General features: G+C 24.5%; 1 protein-coding gene across 1 annotated transcript; it reads left to right on the forward strand.

The window, feature by feature from the left end:
* Nucleotides 1–8,805: 8,805 nt before the first annotated feature.
* On the forward strand, nt 8,806–18,339 carry LOC145840749 (uncharacterized). The gene is made up of 11 exons (XM_082948076.1): nt 8,806–8,930; nt 9,327–9,529; nt 10,891–11,021; nt 11,890–12,023; nt 13,105–13,162; nt 13,490–13,579; nt 14,094–14,183; nt 14,865–14,987; nt 16,334–16,468; nt 17,014–17,130; nt 18,226–18,339. Exons 1-11 carry the CDS (start codon nt 8,839–8,841, stop codon nt 18,337–18,339), a joined length of 1,287 nt encoding a protein of 428 aa, XP_082804202.1. The 5' UTR covers nt 8,806–8,838.
* Nucleotides 18,340–21,615: the final 3,276 nt, after the last annotated feature.

The following is a 21,615-nucleotide window of genomic DNA, read 5'->3' on the forward strand; positions in this document are numbered from 1 at the left end:
AAATACTAACCAGTTTTAGAGGATTCATGCTAGATAACCTTGCTGCTTTCACATGTATTTCAACTAGACATTTGTATTTTTTGTTGGTTTATAAAGTTCATTTTAAATATTGTTTTTTTAACAAGCAAGTTTTTTATTTGAATTTTAAGTAGTTAAACATAATTTCATTTTATACATTTTAAAAATATATTCCTGTTAGATTTAATGTTTTTATAAAAGTTTTGACCACTTTAGATTAAAGTATTTTATAAAGTGTGAAGTTTTTGTATATGGAAGTTTGCAACTGTTCTTCATTATAAAATTTGTTTATTCATATCATGCCTAGTTTTATTTAGATTAGCCTTAAGTGTTATTAAATATTAGTATAAGTATAGTTCAGGTTTAATTTAATTAAAGTTTTAGTGTAACAATACACTAAAAACCTACACTACAACTTGTACATCTGTTTTTCCGGATAATATGCAACATAATTATTAAAATAATTATCTTTTTTTTTGTACCAATACAATGTTTTTCTAAAACATAACACTATGTATTCCTTAAAAAGTTTATTACTATTTATTTTTTTTATTTATCATATTATTTAACCAAACTACAACTTCAGTTAATAATAAATTTCAGATATTCTTAAAATTTAACACAAGTATGGTGATGCTATACAGAATAACAGTAGATATATCTGATGAAGACAACTGCATCACAAAAGAAATTGAATGCTGTAAGTGTAATACTGTGGCGAAATTCTCAGATGAATTGTTGGAAGAATTGGATCTCAGTGCTGAAGATTACGTAGTGCGCTTCTTCAGAGATGAGTTAGTTTTGTTAAATTTTTTATTACTTTATGTCCTAAATTAAATTCAGGATAGTAATGTTTTATGGTATTTAGCTGTTAAAAATTAGAAAACAAAATATAACCAAGTTGGTATACATACCTGTTTACTAATAATGTATTTGCTACTATTTGACTAATGAACTGGAGTAAAAATAAATCTTCAACAAATAGACATTTTTGATGAAGTGCTTTAATTTGAAAAATAATTTCAGTAGATTATACAGTTTATTTTTAAAATACACTTGGATGACTATTACCCGTATACGATGCAGTTTAAGCATTAGATTTTTGCTTGTATATCAATCGCTTTTATTTTAAATATAACTATTTTAATAGGACAAAGTAATAAACCAATAAAAATTTGGTCAAATCAACAAAGTTGTTAAACTAACACATTTCAACTGTATAATAGTTAGATTTTATTGAAATATTATACTTAACATAGTTTGGTTTGTATCTATACCTTTAATGTATGCGTAATTTTTATACATACTCACAGAAGAAGGTTATTTTACAATAAATTTTTTTGACAGTTTAGACTGGGACGACATGTTAGATGCAGAACCGCTGAAACCAGATGACAAATTTGAGTATGATGAACACGTTTACGCTGGTATTTTCAGGAAACCGTCAACCTCCGAAAATATATATTAGATGCTTTAGCGCATTTATGTAATAAAATATTAAAAACGTAGTATGAAAGTTGTCTTTGAAAAATTTTTATTAAGTAACTAAAATACAAAGTTGATAATTTTAACATTTTCACAATTAGAGACTTAAAATATTTTATTGTAATTCTAGAATTATAATTTTGATGTATGTTAAACGTACTAGCATTCTGTTATGATGTTATAGTTCTAAGGCAATTAATTTAGGTGTTAGTCATTATATAAACTTAATTTATATTTTTTCGAAGTATGCAATAGCTAAACAAAAAAAATTGTTTTTAGATATGTAATAAATTTTTAATATTAGTTTTATTTCTAGCAAAATAAAATTTAATGAAGATATTTGAAGAATTTACTTACGCACACTATTATTATTAAACTGGTTTAATATCATCAATTTAATATAATAATAACGCACGGTCATTTCTAACCTGTTTATATCTAACCCGTTCATATCTAATCAGATCGTTTCTATCCCGTTCATATCTAACTTGATCATTTGTAACCCGTTCAGACCTAACCAGATTATATCTAATCAAATCACTTCTAACCAGAATATTTTTAACCCGAACATTTTTGAGCCAATTACTTCTAACCCGAACTAACCCGATCATATTTAACCTGATTGTTTTCAACCTGATCAGTATTTTTTCTGTTTTAATGGTTTTTTAACCGATTATTTTTTTTAATAACAAATTAATTATAAGCACATTGTTCTTATACTGAAATATAGTATACATTTTTTAACCAAAACTCAATTTTTTTACAGTTTTGTGTAAAATTTTACTTAATAATCATTTTATTATGACTATAAAAGTTTGTAAAACATTTAACTATTTTGACTTCTTTTTCAAATCAACGTGATAAAATACATTTTTTTGTTATATAAGAATTACTAGTTTAATTGAGTTTTTTACTTTAATTCCGAATTTTTGAAGTCTTGAAGTACGTTTGTGTTAATGCATTTAAATTATACCTTCTTTTCTTTTACGTAACTTTATTTGTGTTAAAACTTTATTCCGACTAACGGTGTTTCACTGCTCTCAAATAAATTTAAGAACAGATCTACGGAGTCTCAAAAAACTCTAAAAATCTAAAAGACTCCGTAGATCTGTTCTTAAATTACTTTGAGAGCAGTGAAACGCCGTTAGTCGGAATAAAGTTTTTATTTAAAAACATCTGTGGTATATATTCCGATAAGCTTAGCTTATCAGGATCTCCAGGATTTAACGCCTTTTAACGTTACATTATAAATATATATATATATGTGTATACATATATATAATTTATGTTTCTCGAGTTCAGGTTTATTAACTCGGTGCTAAAGTCTTAAGTAAAAGTGGGATATTTCGCCTTTCTTCGAGTATACGTAGCATTGCCCAGAAAAAAATGTTATTCAGTTTTCTTCAGTGAATTAACTTAAACAGTCAATGTTTTCGTTTATAAATAAACTTAATTTTTTTGTGATACTGGCATTATTATTCTAGCTTTACTCATACATAGTCAATAGTTTTATTGACAAATAAGTTTTTTTAATTCTACACAAAATAAAAAAATTATCTTTAAACCTTTTTGAGGTTTTTAGTTTACGTTTAAAACTAAAATTTATTTCTAAACAAAAAAATAACATTCGTGAGTAAATTTAGATCGAAGAAATGATTAAGCAAGAAGACTTAAATTAAAGAACAAAACTAAAAAAAAAACAAAAATATGTTAAGTTTTTATAAAAATTAAAGATACCGACTATTAACGTTAATTTATAATAAAATTAAGACTATTCAAAAACTTCATCTGTTTTTCAAGACATGCTACGCATAAAAATTAGCCAATTTTACTATGGGCTTTAGCACCGACGTCATAAACCAGTTTGACGCATAATAAAATTTTCAATTGATGAAAAATAAATGTCTTACATTTTCGTTTTTATAGAACAATTGTCGTTTAGTAAGTCTTATATAATCATAAAAATTGATCTAAACAGTTTGATATAAAGAAAAAAGTCAAATTAAGAAAAATAACTTGAAACTATAATAAGTTGAAACAAAATTAATATAAAAATAATAAATTTTTGTTTGAGTAAAACTATATAAACACCAAGTTTATTCTAAGACAAAATAAACTTAAACTGAATTATAAGTACAATTTTGTAAAGTTTATTTTTTATTAGAAATAAATTCTGATTATAAAATCTTAAACAAAAAAAAATTATTAGTTAGATATAATCGGATTAAAAAGACTCGGGTTAGAAGTGATTGGGTTAGAAATGATCATATAGAAGTGATCGGGAAAAACGATTGAGTTGCAGTTATCAGCTCCCAAAAAAACTATATAAAAATATTTTACCAGTAAAGTTTTTCATTATAAAAAGATCTTCTTAATAAATTAGCAACTGTAAACCATTATCACTATTTTAGAACATAAAACTCTAACTAGTTATAGTTTTGAAGAATTTCTAGTTTAGTTTTAAAACCTTATACTAACATTATGTACCGGGTTTCAATAAAAAAAAACGTTTAGCAAAACACGTTTGGTTTCTAAATTAAATAAACAGGTCTATTGTATGAAACATTCTTAGGCTTTTACGAACAGTTAAACTTTAAAAGTACTTAGTTTAAAAAAACAAATGTATTTATAAATAATGATGTTTTATTTTTACTACTCAGTTAAAATATAAAGTTAAGATGTTCTATCTAAAACCAATTCATATTCAAAATCAACTGCGCGTGATGAAATTTATTTTAATGAATAATTAAAAAACTGTAACAATATTTCTTTTAGGTAATATTAACTAAATAAAAAGGTAATAATAAAAGGTTTAACAAAGGTAAAAAGAACATAATTTCTTGTCTTGATTGATTATAAAAACACATTTTTTTTCTTTTAACAAAAAAAGTTAATTATTATGTAAATTTTTAGTAAAAATGGAAATTATTTTTTTGATAATTTTCAAACAAGCAAATTAAATCTCGAGGATACTTTTTGTAGTCTTTTGATTTAATTTTTACAAATTAAAAGAAAATTAAGTGTGTGATGTGTTCTCAAAATGTAAAAATTTATTCATTAATGGATTTTAGTTTAAAATGAGATTATCAAATCAATTAAGGACGAAAAACTTTATCGATAATGCAGTACGTTACATTTAAAAACTTTACTAAAAAATTGAAACAAAATACTTTAAAAATTTTAGAAATGATTTTTTGATTTTAAAGTGTATGTGCCGTTTAATTTTGTTTATAAGCATGAGAAAAACTGGAACTCTAGTTCAATAGTTTTAAAAATATATTCTTTCTAAATTTCTTGCTCTAATGGAAACTGTTTCTGCAAGTTTAAAACAAAATAGGTGGTTTCCCTTAGTTGAATTTACATAGCAATCTACAGCAAACAATTGCAGACACTATTTTTCTCTTTAATTTAAATAAATACATAAATTTATCCTTTTATACTTTGTTGTTTTCATCAGTAATTTTTTTATATTAATATCTTGATTTTATTGTTTTTGAAAACAGTTTAAAAATTTTAAAGACTTGATTTTCAGTGCAATATTTGTTAAAAAGTACCTGTATTCTAAACTTTAAACATGTACATTAATACTGTTTATTAAGCAGAAAAAAAGAGCTTAATATGTTTTGTCCAATGGCCTATTGTATAAAAAATATTTAGTCATCTACTTGTACACCATTTTTGATAGAGGTAGACATATCTACATAACTGAAGGACTGAGTAACAACAAATTTTAATGAGAAAAGTATAAAACTTGAGTTGGTGGGTAGGAATGTCATGTGCATATTGAATTTTTTTGTAAACTTCAGGTTGCATAGTTTGCAGGTCTTACTACTTGATTGGTGTTATTTTTTTTTGCATAGTATTTCCCATACTTAGTTTGTAATCATGCCCTCAAACTCACAGTTGTAGTTTGATAACTTTTTATACCTTTTTTTCACTTAAATATGTTTTGTGATTGTTTTATCTGATTTAAATTCATGGACAAGACATTAAGCAGTACCCAAGTGGTGTACAGCTCAATAACCAAAGGTTTTTTTTTCACCAAGTTCTTGGTCCAATTAATTAATTTGAGTTTTTTTGTTGTAAGTATTTTAATAGTTGAACTTTGCAAGGGATTCAGGGAAACTCAGATATTTTTCAAGTTGTAGAAAATATCTGGGAAACTCAGGGAATAACAAAAAAAAAATTACTTTGGAAATTAAATTTTTTTTTGTAAAAATATAACTTTTTTGAAAAAAAAACACTTTATTTTTTAATTTTTGTGATAAAAATTTTTTGCGGTCCATACGTTTGTATCAGAAACTTTATACAAAAAATAGAATATCTTAAAAATTATTTTTTTTTGAATTTCATAAAATTTGGCTTGTAGTTTGTATTTAAAGCTTTCATATAAAAGGCAAAGTTAATTTTTGTAAAAAAAAAGTTGTACCCCCCTATGGCCTTAACTTTTATTGTTATAGTAAAAAGATTTTTTTCATATTTTTTGTTTATAAGTCATGACTGAATTCTTCGGTTGTAATTTTGTTCTTTTAAAGGTGTTTGATTATAATATAAAACATTTTTCTAACTAAATACAGGGTGCCCATTAAACCTTGAGTCCTGAAAAAATCTAGTTTAAAAAAAACTATGCTAAACTAACCTGGAAGAACCTTGACTTTTAACAATATTTACATATAAAACAACAAAATTCAGATTACAAAATAAAAGTCATCATATGCAATGAAAGAATTGTGAGTTACTTATAGTTTTAGTTGTTATAAAATATATTTTTATTTAGATTACAGTATGGTTTTGACATTTTTATACTGTCTAAAACAGGATTTCACCTTAAATTCAATTTAGTACTAAAAATAGACAAAAAACTTTTTTTTTTCAAACACCTCAAAGAAAATCAGTAAACCAGTGGCCACTCTGTAAATAAAAATACTAATAAAAAATTAGGACATGTTATAACTGCAATTATGTAAGTCAAAATTGGTTATCTTGGGCATACTAAGTTTTGAATTGAGCCACTGAAAAGTTAAAAAACAAGTTAGGAAATTTTTTGTTTTTTATACAGTCTTTATGTTTAAAAAGTTTACTTAGCTGTTTCTTATTGCACATTTAAAGAAATATTATACAAACAGTTTTTTTAATTTTAGGAGCGACTAAAGAGAATAATATTTTCAATCTATGAAATTAGCGTACATATGATCATATTAAAAGTAGGCCATATGAGGAGAAACAAATTTAATTCTTTAGTCAATATAAGCACTAGTTAAAAAAAAGTTAAGTATTGAAAAGAAAATAGTTTATTTATTCATACGAAATTAAAATCATTATCACTTTACTTTTGAAATAAAGTACTTTACTCAAAAGTTTCTGATAAAAAACACTAATGAGAATTTCTTAATAATTTATTGAAAAACTAAGAAATTTATTTTTAATTACATGAAGTTTTTTGTGAATCACATTAAAAAAAGGCTTAAACACAAAATTATGTGAGAAAAAAGTCAGTTTTTTGGTGTATTTAAAAATAACATATTTTAAGTTTACAATTTATAAGTACTTTCAAGTAAAGTGTTAAAAATTTGATGAAAATTAAAATGAAAAAGATGTAAAACAAAAATGTTCAAAAACTTAAGGAAATATTTTTATTGACACAGTTTTTTGACTTTTTAGTTTGTGCCTTCTAAAAAAACCTATAAAACTCTTTAAACTTGTGTGCACCTTAACAACTTAATTTGAATTTTGATAAATAGGATAAAACAAGGAAGACTAATTGTTAATGTACAATGTACGACTTAATACAAATCAGTTATATGGCTTTGATGTAAATTTAAACTTTGAACCTTAAATATTTTACAGTTTTACTTAAGTAGTTTTAAATTATACTTAACAATGAGTTATACTCAAATGCTAATATGTTTTTTTTAAACTATAAACTATGTTTAAAATTACTTACAGTGTTACTCAATTAGTTTGAATTATAACTTTTAATGAATAACACAGAGCTATAATAAGTTATCATTGTACTCTTAACTATGTCTTAAATTAAATATTAAATAACTCTATAAAAACTAATAGAGTTTGTTTTTGAGTTAAACACTTTGAGTTAAACAATAAGTTAAACACTATGTGCATTTCAATCTTAAAAGTAGAAACAAACTTAAATCTACATAAGTAACTTATTAGAGTAGTAAGGTAATCGTTTGTTTTTATATAAAAGCTCTAAAGTAAAAATAAGCAAACTAACCATTTATCTTGAAAACTTAGACTTACATGGAAAAACATAGAATTAAAGCATATTGTTGTATATAATCAATAAATTTATATCTGTTTTAGATGAATAAAACAAAATATTTTTTCGAGTGATACTTATTACAAAGCACATTTAAAAAAGCATTGCAACATCTTTTAGTGATATGTAACATACATTTTTAACCTTAATTTGTATTATTTTTTGTTTTAAAAAGGTACAAGAAAACTTTTACTTTGAAAAACATGGAAGAAAATCTGGAAAAGACTTCAAATAAACTTATAAATGATTTTTATACACAGTTAAAATAAGTTGAATTAATCTTTATTTTAGATATTTCAAAGACAAATATCAAGGGATTTGTTTTGTTTAACCTCCACATGTTCAACTTTTAGGTATCATGCTTTTTAAACGTTACATCATGCTTTGATCAGAGTATTTAAAACTAAATTTAGGTTCATCACTAACTTATCATGCCTTCTTTGATCACGTCTTGTTGTTTGTTCTGCTTTTACGTGTTTGTTTGTTCAACAAACATAACCTTGTTAGCCAAGTACACACTAGTATGTTTAACAGTGGGAATTTTAAGTTGAGCTATATATGGCTTGTACTGTTTAATAAAAGTTATAAGAAAATTTATGTGTCTGTTTTTCAAGGGCAAGTTTGTTTACTTTCTTCTAAAAGTATAAAACCTTGTCTCACAAGATACTATGTTTAAATAAGTTTTATTCTTAGAAACAATTGGTAGTAAACTAAAAATACTGTATTATATTTATGCTGAAATAAGTAGCATTTTCCTATAACTTATGAAACACATTTAAGCATTTACTTGTTATAATACAAAGTGTATTGTTATATAAATTTTATCTTTAAAGTTGTCAAATAAGTTAAAGTGTAAATAAGTTTTGACATACATATTTTTAACTTACTTTTTTATATAAAAGACATGTTTTAAAAATAATGAATACTTGAGTATAAATAAATTTTTTGATCTACTAAGTTCAAGAGAAATGTTTTTGATAAATAAATTTGCACTAATTTTCAACTGATGTAATTTATAACTAGTCATTAGTTAGTAAATAAAACAAGTGATCAAAATGAGTTTGACAAGTGATGAGTGTAAGAAGCTGACTTTTGTGCTGAGAAACTCAAAAAATCTACAAGTGCTTGTTCTTGGAAATTCTCAAAAGTTAGTTATTTTATTATATAACATTGTATAGTATTTAGCTTTGAAATAACTTCAGGACAAAGCAATTAGGCACACTTAACATATGAAAAAGTTATTCACACTAATAAAGTTTGTAATTTTAAAACCATGGTGTTATAATAAACTAGGTTAAGCTGATAGCTTCATTAGTAGTAGTTGTAAGTATAGACTAATTTGTACTCTATAAATATACACTTTTTCAGTTTATTTAAAATGAATATTTTTGGTAGAAGCTTACAATCAACCAAAACAATAACATATTTACACTACTGAAAATATAAGAAATGAACAATTGTATTTTAATACAATATTTAAACTTATATATAGATATTTATTGTTATAATATTTAATTATAACTTAATTGTTTGAACTAAATAGGGAAATAGTTGAAAATTTAAAGAACAATGGCAACCAAATCCACACCACAAAGGATTCATGCGATAAGTTTGACACAATATTGTCAATGTACAGCTTCAATGGTATGTCCAGTACAGATGTGAACAAGGAGGTGTTGACGCTGATTCCCAAGCTAAAAGTTGGCGGAAAACTTGTGCTTGTTGAAGAGTGTGCCAGGTATACTGGTTAGTATGAAGTTTGTAAATCATTTATATATTTTATAAATCTAGTCTTCAGCTTTAATTAATTGCTTATTCAAAAATTTTTAATATTATGTCATATATTATTGTAAGTATATTTTAGTTGTTTTTTACTCAAAGTTTATTACTGAATTTTTTACACAAGCTTTGACATGTTTAAAACAGTTTATGCATAAAAAAAAAAAAAAAAGTGTCTGACTTTATGAAACTTTTTTTAAGAAACACTTGTTAGTAATTTTTTAACTTTAAATAGTTGTGTTATGTTTTGAGGCCATATAAAAACATTTTCCCATTAGCTTTTCTTTTTTACAAAAATTTAGTTTTGTTTTATTTAATAGTTGAAGTTTATACAGGGTTCCCAATTCCCTATATAACCCTATAATTCCCTACAAATTCCTATAAAAAAATATGTGACAATCCCTGTAAATTTCAATTAATTGTGTTTTTTTTGCTATGTGATTGAAATATTAGAGCCAGAACAGCAACACCACATGGTGAAACAACACTAAAAAATATTAATATTCTCCAATCAAAGTCTATGCAATCTCACAACATAATTGTGGCTCTATGGCGCCAAATAGCGGATATATTTTTATTTTTTTATATTAAACATTATTTATCTAAAGTATGCTTTGTAACTAAAATTAGAGCTCAAAAACCCTTGAACTTTCGTAAATTTCTTGTTAAGACCGTGCTTATAAACATTACATTATTTTCTTATGGCTTATTTTCCTTTATTTACTTTAAAAATATGTTCGTATTTAAAACTATAGTATAACTGTTTATTTTCAGTATTATATTTTTAACATATGTTTTGATATTTTTATAACATTTCGTTCATAGAATAAAAAGCAACTAAACCAGTTTTTGATTACACTAGTTTATTGAGTAAAGTTTTTAATGTTTTGTTTAAAATATGCATTTTTTACTTAAATGTTTGAGATTGTTTATTAGGTATTTCAAAGTTGTTTCATCACATTATGTAAAACTACACTTAACAAAAACACAAATAAGTAACTGGTGTGGATTTTATTTCTTCTTATTTTAAGTTTTTGTACAATTCCATAATTCTATTGAAGTAATTTTTTTTTGTTTCATCATACTTTAACAAACATAGCAACATGATCATAGCAAACAAACAAAATAATCAAGCAAACAAATAAGATATTGAATATAGCAAACAAAGCAAAAATTAATTACTAATCAAACATAACAACTCACACTTTAAGAAACCAGTAAAACACATATTATTAAAATAGTTTGTTTTTTATTTGTAATTAAAAAAATAGTCATTTTTTTTGAATAGCTAAAATATCTTTATTAAGCTAACACATAAAATACTGCAGATATCAAAGTGGAAGGCAAGCTCAATTCAGCTGCAATCACCAGTTTCGTTTGCTCAACCCACATAAACACCGGTGGTAAAACTCTCTGTTTTGAAATTGAACAGCAGTTTGGCTTCAATCAGAACTATCAGGTCTGTTTTGATTTTAAAACATAAATTTATTTTTCGGTTTGAAGGATCTTTATTGTACACTTAAAAAAAATGTTTTCCACACCAAGTATTTAGTGTTTTAAATAGTAAGTTCATAAGTAAAAGCCCCAAAAATATAAGTAACACTAAAAAATAAAAAATAAAAAGCTGTGTGCTACATTTTTTGTAATATTTTATTCAAAAACTATACTGAACGACTAGTATGTTTAAAGGCATAGGGTTTTCTTCATTTTTATTACTGAAGTTACATAAACTTAATTCTAATTAAAGGCTTATTTAACAAATATATTTTTATTTTTTTGATCCTTAATACTGTTTATTATTATTTCCCCCAAACTTAAGTTAGCTTGATGTAAATCAGGCTAGTTTTTGGTCACTCAAGCTGTTTTTTTTTGCTTCAAACATGTGGCAACCCTGATAGTACAAAGATATTTTCCAATATACAAATAAATTTATCTACACAAGTTAATTAAAATAATAGTTTGGGTATTTAAATTTAAGACCTCTTTTTGACTAAGCTATATTTTATGTTTCTAGGAAAGCTTTGCTTGTATTCATTTAAATAAATACATCAGCAAAAAAAGCTTTTAACTTTCAAACCAAGTTCAATTTTAATTCAATTGTTTTATTTGATAGTATTAAATTATATTTTATTCACTCCTATGGCTTAAAATTCTGTTTACAAGAATAAATTATAATATGCTGCAAAATTGTTTGAAACATTACAACAATAATTGTTGTAAGAAATTTATAGTTGTAAGGCTTAAACAAATATTTACAGTAAATAGATTTATTACTGCAGTTAAACTTATTAAAAGAATGTATATTTTTTAAATAAGTATGTTTACAGGATCCTGCAACAACAGAGAACAGCTGCTGGGTTTTCCACCTAGTGGAGAGAAATGTGACCGACGGTAGGGGAGATTTTACCACTTTTCAGCAATATTTGGACCAATCAAGATACTCCCACACTCATATACTGAGGTAAATATCCTTACATAAAATTTTTCAATCGAGATATTTGCATACTCATATTTTGAGGTAATCAAAACTTCAAGTATACAATTAATGGCATAGGGTAGGTGGTAAATCACTTTGGTCAACCCCCTATGCCTAATATACAATTTTATATAAAACAAACTCATTAGCCTCATCGTAAAAGGCTAGCAATAAAGTTTACAATAATATTTTTAGATTGTTTACTCTTGTTTGAAACTAACAAACAAACGTATGCTTGAGGTTTTTTATTTGTGTGAAGATTATCACCAAACTGAGGGTATACCGTTTTTTTTCACATAGAGGTAACTTATATATTCTGTTTAATATTTTTATATAAAACTCTTATATTGAGGTAAACAATGCGATATAAAATTCTTATATCAAAATTATAAGCGGTTTATTAAAACATTTAAAGACTAATCTATATTTTTACTTGCCATCTTCTAAATAATTTTTTTAAGTACCATATATTAGAGTAAATTTTATTTTATACACATAACTCTATATTTATTAAAGTTTGTGAGAATCATTTAAATTATAATAAACATGTACAAGACTACAAAGTTACTTAAGTTGCTGGCTTTAAGATACTTGAAGCTCAAACATAAACATTTCTATTACACCGTTTCACAGTACAAAAACAAATTTGCTATAAAATTAAATAATCAAAAAATGCAGTACTAGTAAAGTTTGACTGAACCGAAGTTATGAACTAACTCACATCTACTTTGAGTAGGCAGACTTATATTCATTATGTAACTTAATAATTACACCCACATAATTATAAAGTTTTTTACTTACAGCTAACTAAAAACTGTGTTTCTATCATGTGTTTATTTAATAGCTTTTTAGTACTGGAAATTTTATACAAAACTTGAGGCACAACCCACAAAAATGTTTTTTTTTTTCCAGGAAGCAAATGTGAGATATATTTCGGCTAACCCTTTCAATTACTACTGTTAGCAACTGATTTAAAAGTTTAAACTTTGAGCATAATGTGTTTATTGACTTGCATTTTTTTTTACAATATTTAGCAAACAATTGATTTTATTAAACATTATTTCAGATATGAAGTGATATTCGGCAAGGATTTTGTTAGCACTGGAGGACCCACTACTACTAAGGTATAGAAATTAAATAAAAAAAGCATGTTTAAAATAAGATTGAAATTAATATTAAATTTAGATTTTTGATTTTAAAACTAGTGCTACTATTATAAAAAAAAATTTCAAAGGGTAAAAATAATTTTTTTGTTTCATATTTTAACAAGAACAAAAAATAATTAATGATATAAATAAAATTAAGACTGGAAAATTTGTAAAATTATTTGTGTCATAAAATTTGTTTAAATCTTACTGTAAACTTATTAACAAACCTTCCACAGGAACTTACAAAGAATTTTAATATAAAACCTGCTGGCAGAATATTTAATAAAAAAAATATTTAAACAGGAATTTACAAAGAAGTTAAATATAAAACCTGGCTGCAGAATTTTGGATGTTGGTTGTGGTATTGGAGGATCTGCTTTTTATTTTATCAAGGTATTTGCTAATGCCCTAATCATTAATGATATCATTCATGAAGTTATATTTTTGATCAAGATATTTTTATTATTATAAAAAAATTTAATAATTTTAAAATTTTTTACTAGCTACTGTTATTAGTTGCTTTTTTAAGATAATGCAAATTTGATTCGTACACATCAGCTAACTTTTTTATGTTAGTTTTAATATTTTTTTTGTTATAACAATACAAAATAGGTCAATTTAGATTAGCTTTTGAAAAAGTAATTTACACTTTTGTAATTTAGTTCCTTTTTTCAGACTGTAATAATTTATTTTGCTTTTCAAGACTACAAAGAAAATAAATATTAACTTTTGACTTTTTATTTTTGCTCAATGAAATATGGTATTAATGTTGCTAAACATTACTACTAATTTTTTGTTGAATTTTTATGCTCGTAAAACTCACAAGTTTGTTAAAGAAGTTCAAAACAAAAGGTGTTTTAAGCTAAAACCTTGTATATTTTTTTAGATAATAAATTTGATATTTTAGGAATTTAAAGCAGAAGTGTTTGGATTTGATCTTTCTGAAAATATGATTGAAATTGCCAGAAACAAAAACAGAGAATACAAAATTCCTGGTGTTAGTTTGATAATTACTTATCATGTATATACATATGTTACAACTTTAGGTCAAAAGCTTAAAAAATAAAGGAAGAGGTAGAGTTTTAATGAATATTTCAAATTTCTGTGAATTCGCTCTTTGAATAATGTTTAGTTCCATACGTTTATATCATTCATTTTACAAAACTGGTTTTATCTCAAAAGTTAATTGAAATTTTATTCTTTTATAATAAGTATGTAGTAGTACATACTCTAAGATTTCAAATAAAAGTTTATGTTAGTTTTTGATAAAAAAAAAAACGTCTCTTATGCATATAATACTATTAGTAATAGCAGAAAATATAATTAGTTCTTTATATAACCATAAATATTTTAACTATTAAAACTTTTATACATACCAATTTATTCTTAAACAATAAACTCGCAAAAAAATTACACAAGTTAGATTATTGTTTTAACATATAATATTAAGCTGTCGATTTTTACCCATCATCAATACTAAAACTGAAATGCAAAATAAATATAACACCAGATGTTTGTTTAACTTTATTTTTATTTTGCCGTTTTACTGCAGAGCAGCTCATCAGAAACAAAAAAAATCTAGAAAAACTAAATACAGTTGAATTAAAAATAAAAAACTAAAACAGGTATAAGCATTAACATTAAAAGCTATAAAAGATAACAACTTCAAATATTTCAGGTTGAATTCGTCGTTGCAGATGCTTTGAAGATCGATCTTGAACCGAACTCATTTGATATAATTTACAGCAGAGACACCATTCTGCACATACCAGAAAAAGACTATCTGTTCAAACAATTCAATGTTTGTTTATGTGATTTTTGTAATATTCCTCAAAAAGTTTAAACAGTTTTACGCCGGAATGTTTATTTTATGCATAAATCAGAAAAAAACTATCGTTTTAACTAGTTTGAAGATTATTAATTTTACTTAATTTAAGATCATATGGCTGATAATTTTTTAAAAGTTTCAAGATCAAAGTCTTGTACTTCACATAAATTACAGAACAATGTTTAATTGAAGTTTAACCGGTTTAATTTTGGCTAAAAAACCTTTATGTTAAACCAGGGTTTTTAGAACTTTTTTCAAAAGGCCCAATTTAAAGAAATTGAAAAAGCAAAGTTACCCTTCGAAAAGATTTTTAAAAAAACTACTATCAAAAACGCCTAATTTTTTTTTTGTCTTCATCATCAACTCCATAACATCTAGTGTTAATTTTAAACTATGACCCTGTGACCCCTTTAATGCCTATGGCTATTTTTCATTATAAAAAAGTTACAAAATTTAAAGCTTTTAAAATCTAACAGATACAATAAAATTCCTTCTGAAAATGTATTCTGAAACAATCCTTTGTTAATCTTTTTAGATAAATTCTTTTTTAGGTCATAGGGGAGGTTATTACTTTTTTACAAAAAGTGTTTCTACTGTTATAAAGTTCTTGAAAAATAGTCGATTATGTGAAAAGTGTCCCATACAAATGTATGAGCTCTTTAATTTTTCTGTTTTCTGAAAATTTAAAGTTAAAAAAAAATTATGGTTTTTATAATTTTAGCTAAAGAAATAGTTATTCAGGAAACATTTGTTTGAAATTTTGAAAGAAAAAATATGCTTGTTAAAAAGCTAAAAGTTAAAGTTTTGGTTCTAAAATTCTCCAAAAAAAATAAAAATATTTTTCTTTAGTAATAATTCCAGAATATCATTAAAAAAAAAGAACAAGATAAATTGAAAAATTAAATAAAAACTTTTAAAACCAAAAATTTAAGATGTTTTATTATTAAATATTTTTTTTTACCTTTTGAAAGGAGCCTGTTAAAGTAAGCTAATTATAATACCTTAAATCCCTAATCGAAATATTATTTGAAAACTACTTTTAGAATCTTTGCCATGTGATAGAATGTAGAATTATAGATATTGTTATCTTTCAATATTTTTACATACTTAAATATCCATTAGCAGAAAATTTTGAAAGTGTTGAGTTTATAACTACTTGTAAATATTTCATTTAATACTATGATTTGATTCAGAGATAGTTGATATTTGGAAGTCAATTTCCGATATCAATTACAAATAGTAACGTACCTTGTACAACTATCTTTAAAAAATCTATATTAATTTGTTATCAATTATCTTTATATTAATATTTAATACAGAAATGGCTGAAACCTGGTGGTCAATTCCTGATTTCAGATTACGGTTGCAACAATTACGACAAACAAACGGACAACTTCAAATCTTACATCGCAGAGAGAGGGTACACTCTTTACACTGTTGAAGATTATGCGCAGGTGTTTTATATTGTTTTCATTTTATATTACTTTAAGCACAGGTTTGTGTATATTTGTATTTTATACTTTTTTATCTTTTTATTTTAAAAAGTATGCCTTTAATACTGTTGAGGGTTATGCAGAGGTACACGCTTTTTATGAAAAAATCAATAGATTGTACGCTTTTGGAAACTATTGCTTTTTGTTGTAATTTATTTAAAGATTTATTTAGCTTTATTTATATCAGACATATAAACTATAAATTTATATTTATGGAAAATTATTAATTTTTGTGTATACATCGTCCACAGGAAAAAACAGATGATTACAAACAAATAAAACTTTTTTTTTCTTGATTTGCTTTTGTACATGTTTTGTACTTCTTTTAAAATTTTTATATTTATGCAAAATTACGTATTTGATTACTTGTACAAAAAATACTTTGTACAGAGCATTTTTAAGGCAAGGAAAAAAGTATAAATATTGTTTATTTTCTACTATTAATATCTATTGTTTAAGTACTACATTTAACAGTGTTGTAGAAAAGTAAATTAATATTCTAACAGAAACTACGCAATGCTGGTTTCAATAATGTGGAGGGGACAAATATAACTAAATATTTCCTGGAAATTTTACAAAAAGAACTGGACTTGTTTCTTACTAAGGAGGACTTTATGTTGAAGGTATAAGATTAAATTATTGAAAATAACTATTTTTAACTTTGTTTGCTTAAAGTGTGTAAACACTTTAATTTTATATGAACAGTTTACTTTTTTTGTTGAGTTTTAAGTTTATTTTATTTTCTTTTCTAATCATGTTTTACAAAACTTTGAAATGGTTTTTCTGATTTTTGTAAGAATTTTTTCCTACAAATAAAAGTATTGCAATTAAATCAACTATTAAATGTTTGTATAAAACAAAAATCAAAAATAGTTATGTGTGATTTAAGATAAACGTTTTTTTTTGATTTTTGTAGGTTTATTAGTATTTTTATTTACTTTCAAAACGGAAATTTACAAAAAGATTTTAATTTAGTTAATAATTTTTTATAGGACTATTAAAAATTTATTTGTTTTATATTAAATGAATACATTTCAGTTACATTTCATAATAAAATACTTAGTACAGCGAAAATTTTAAAGTTGTTAAAGACAAGTTTTTTATTTTCGTTAAAGTGTTTTTACTCCAATAAAAAGTTATTACAATCATTTTTAAAATGTGTAATTAAGAAAAAAAGTAAAAAATTAGATTAAGTGAAAAACAAAAATTTAAAAGTTAAAAGAAAAAATTAATGTGCTATGATTCCAATTTTTAAAAATAAATTAAAATATGTATATTGAGTAGATAGAGGCTTATAAATATTGTTAAGGGCATAGGTGGGATCCAACATTTTTTTTACTAAAAATAACATTGGATCTTATATGATAGCTTAAAGTACAAACTAAAAGCCAGTTTTTATAGAATTAAAACGTTTTATTTTATTTTTTAGATATTGTAATACTTACAAAAAGTTTCCGATAAAAACGCAAAATTTTGGGGGTCAATTTTATTGGAAATTTAAAAAATCACTAAAAACCTTTATTCTCCTTTATTTTTTGAGCTAGAGACCTTTAACTTTCAGGAAATTTTTCTTTTATAACCTTATCACATCATATCTTAAAAACTTGATAAAATCAAACAATTATATTTGATGAAATGACCAAATTTTCCTCTATTCAATTAGTGTTGCAGTATAATTTAGTATTTTTTCCTTGCTAATTGTTTATATATTTCAACAGAACTTCTCACAAAAAGATTTCGACGATTTAGTGGACGGTTGGAAGGAAAAGTTGGTTAGATGCGGGCCTCCTCACGGGGAACAAGGATGGGGTTTGTGGGTCGGTAGCAAGTAACCATGGTAACCAATATCACCATGACAACTTAATATGTAGTATGAAACGACATAGGTGTTTTAATAACTTTGACCATATCCTTCATAATTATGCTTGTTTTAGTACTAACTCAATTTTTATAACCAAGTACTCAATGTTTGTCTAAGCTTTCGTGTTAGTGATTTTAAAACAAAAGTTGTTTATCAAATTAGTTATTAATGTGTTTATTCACCTTGACATTTTTCTAAATTATAAAATCTTGGTTATAAGTGTGCAGTAAAGTAAAATTTGCAGTATTTTCTTTAAATTGTTATTTTCAAGTGAAAATTTTGTTAATTATTTGTCAAAATTTTTACTTTTGTATAGTTTAAACACCTGTAAAATACCTTTTTTATTTTATTAACTCATAAATCATTTCCTATGTTACAATTCTATTGTATACAGATAAATTTATAAACTTTCTGTACTTAGTAGTTTTTTAACCTGTTCAATCCACCTTTATTTTTAATTCCATAGTGGTTTTGTACATTAGATTTAAAAGTAACTGAAGTTTCTGTAGAATATTAATCATATCTCAAATAATTAATTTATACTTATTAGATAGTTTTTAATCAGTGCAATTAATTTCCGTATTTATACGTAGGATGTTATTTGTTCACGTTTTTCAACTTCCTGTCTATTTGTATCAAGAGTATTGAAATAAAACGATTATTATTCTTTTAAAAAAGCTTGTTCCTATACAATTCATAATTGAAATTGTTTTAGTTTAATCTATTTTTAATTACAACTTTAAATAAATAAGTTTAAAAATTAAATTTTAGTTTTACATCTGTTAATAAGTATATAATTTAAATTAGTTTAGTGTAACAAGTTTTAATTGAGTAAGTTTTTTGTTAAAAAATGAGCTTGTAGTAATAAAATTAAAACCAACAAAAAATTTTTTTAAGTAAAGATATAGGATAAATATTTACCGTTAAAAAACAAACATTTAGCTGTCAATAATTTTTTTCAAAAAGTTGAAGGTTTTTTTATTTTAACAGTGGAAAACTACAGGGTTTTTTAAAATAGTTACAAAAGACAGTAACTTAATTTTAAGTATTTTAAAAACTATGCTGAAAGTATAAAAAAGTACAGTAAGTAATATGTGTAGAATAAAGTATTGTGCTACTGTAACTTTCATATTTGTATTGACAGATATTTTAAAATTTCAAATCAATATAGTACTTTTACACAAACAGTGTTTATACTAAAAACAATAGCTCTAACAAATCGATGTATATAAAAAACATAGTTTTTATCTACAGTACGAAAAATAAAAGTTAATATAACAAGCTAAGCTAGGAAGTGACATTAATCAAAGTTAAGTTTTAGTAAAAAATAACAACGTTTATAATTACTTAACATCATATCTCCTTTTAGCTTTCATTTTGTATCAGCCATAATGTTACTTTTTAAACATTAAGGTTTTTTCTTATATGTAACACTGTTTTGAAAATTGTTGTTTTGTAATTTTTTATAAGTCTAAATCAAACCAGTATTGCAACTTTTAAGGGTTATGGTCGTAAGTGGGTGGAAAGGAGTAAATGATTAGTGGTGAAACCCTTTTGGTTATCGTGTCGCGCGACGCACACCACTTGGATACCTTTGAACGTCTTGTACATGACATTTCTGTTTGTTTTAATGATTAAACATCATACATTTTGAGTTAGAGACAGTTAAAAAGTTTGTAAATATTTTCCATTATGTTGTAAGTGTCAATTGTGTAATCTAAGTAAATATTTGATTAGTATTATTGTAAGTCATGAGTGGTTATTTATAAATCATGGAAAGTTTTAAAAATTTTATTATGTAGAAAACTTAACTGTTGGAGTGGATATTTATTAACGAGCGTGAAGTTAGCTTGAGAGCGTTTTTTAGGAATTTTATAAAAATGTCCGAACTTAAGACCCAATTATGTCCTCATCTTAATGGATAATCAAAAAGTTTTTATTTATAGAGAACGGTCCTTTGTCATTAATAAATAAAAAAATCTATTGAATTGGGGTTTGACATTTTGAATAGGGCCCCTTTAATTTTTTGATGTTAACTTTTGGTTTTTTAATTATACTACCTTTTCTTAAAAAATGCTTATTTTTTTCAATATATTTTTCTTAAACATATTTATTAAAATGAGTTTAATGATTAACAGTTCTATTTATCAAACTACTTCGGTCATGTATTTAATATACAAACTCAGTTGAATTTAAATTAAAGTTTACCTAAGTTTTTGATGTAAAAAAGTACGTAAGACTTTTCATGATGAAATTTATAAACCTGCCAACAATTAAGGAACATAATAGACATACTATAATTAAAATTAAATATTTGTTTAGATTACATAATTGAAATTTGAGACACAGTTATCAAACATTTTAAAAAGTTTTAATCGTCAAAATCAAAGTTTATGATCAGTAAAATTAAAACAATAAGTTTTCAAATACCATTATTTCACTGTTCTGTTACACAGAACTGCTCTTCAGTTTGTTTATTATAGTAGTATGTTAAAACATAAATCAAAATGAACATGAGTTTGATCAAAAACTTGAAGAATATTTTACGTCACTAAATAAATCATTAAAAAGTATACGACACACTTAGTTTGGATAAGCGTTCAAAATATTTTAAAATAAAAACTAGAAAAATGTTTACAATAACTTAAAAGTTCTTGTCGTTTGTTAAAAGATAGATTTGAGTTTAATTTTGAGACCTCGTGTTTTCCATATTGCAGAGTGAGTAGCCATTTTTTAATTTTCATTTTGTTCGTGCTAAAATATTTATTTCTATCTTTTAAATTTAAAATATACTTCGAGAGCGTAGTTTTTAGTCTGTATTTACTGTCGTTAAAAAACATTTATGCCATGTGTACCTTTTTTAAAAAAATAAACCTGATGAGCAAACATACTGCTTACTTTTCTCTAATATTATTACCGTCACTCTACAGATAATATTTGTTGATAAACAAATGCCATCCACCATGCATTTGTCTCTGCAGCTGCATCGCTTTCGTTCCTCTGCCTTATTTTCTAAAAGTTTGCGATTATGAGACATCATCTGGCTATACATGTTTGGCATGCACGAGTAAGAAATTTTTGACAGCTTTCTGAAAACCTAGTATGTCTTGTACTTTTTAATGATTTATTTAGTGACGTAACAATCCTTAAAGTTTTTGCTGAACTTTATGCACAATTCTATCTTATATATTCCCCTTTTAAGCTAAAGTTTGTTAAACACATTTTAAAAAGTTTTAGAATTTAAAGT

The sequence above is a fragment of the Thalia democratica genome, chromosome 7 (genome assembly GCF_965202585.1).
Source record: "Thalia democratica chromosome 7, ktThaDemo2.hap1.1, whole genome shotgun sequence".
In the NCBI taxonomy this organism is placed as follows: domain Eukaryota; kingdom Metazoa; phylum Chordata; class Thaliacea; order Salpida; family Salpidae; genus Thalia; species Thalia democratica.

Coding starts and splice junctions, on each gene's coding strand:
- LOC145840749 (XM_082948076.1), top strand. CDS start 8,839: ATGAGTTTGACAAGTGATGAGTGTAAGAAGCTGACTTTTGTGCTGAGA. Junction 9,530..10,890: donor AGAGTGTGCCAGGTATACTG/GTTAGTATGAAG, acceptor AAAATACTGCAG/ATATCAAAGTGGAAGGCAAG. Junction 13,580..14,093: donor CTGCTTTTTATTTTATCAAG/GTATTTGCTAAT, acceptor TTGATATTTTAG/GAATTTAAAGCAGAAGTGTT.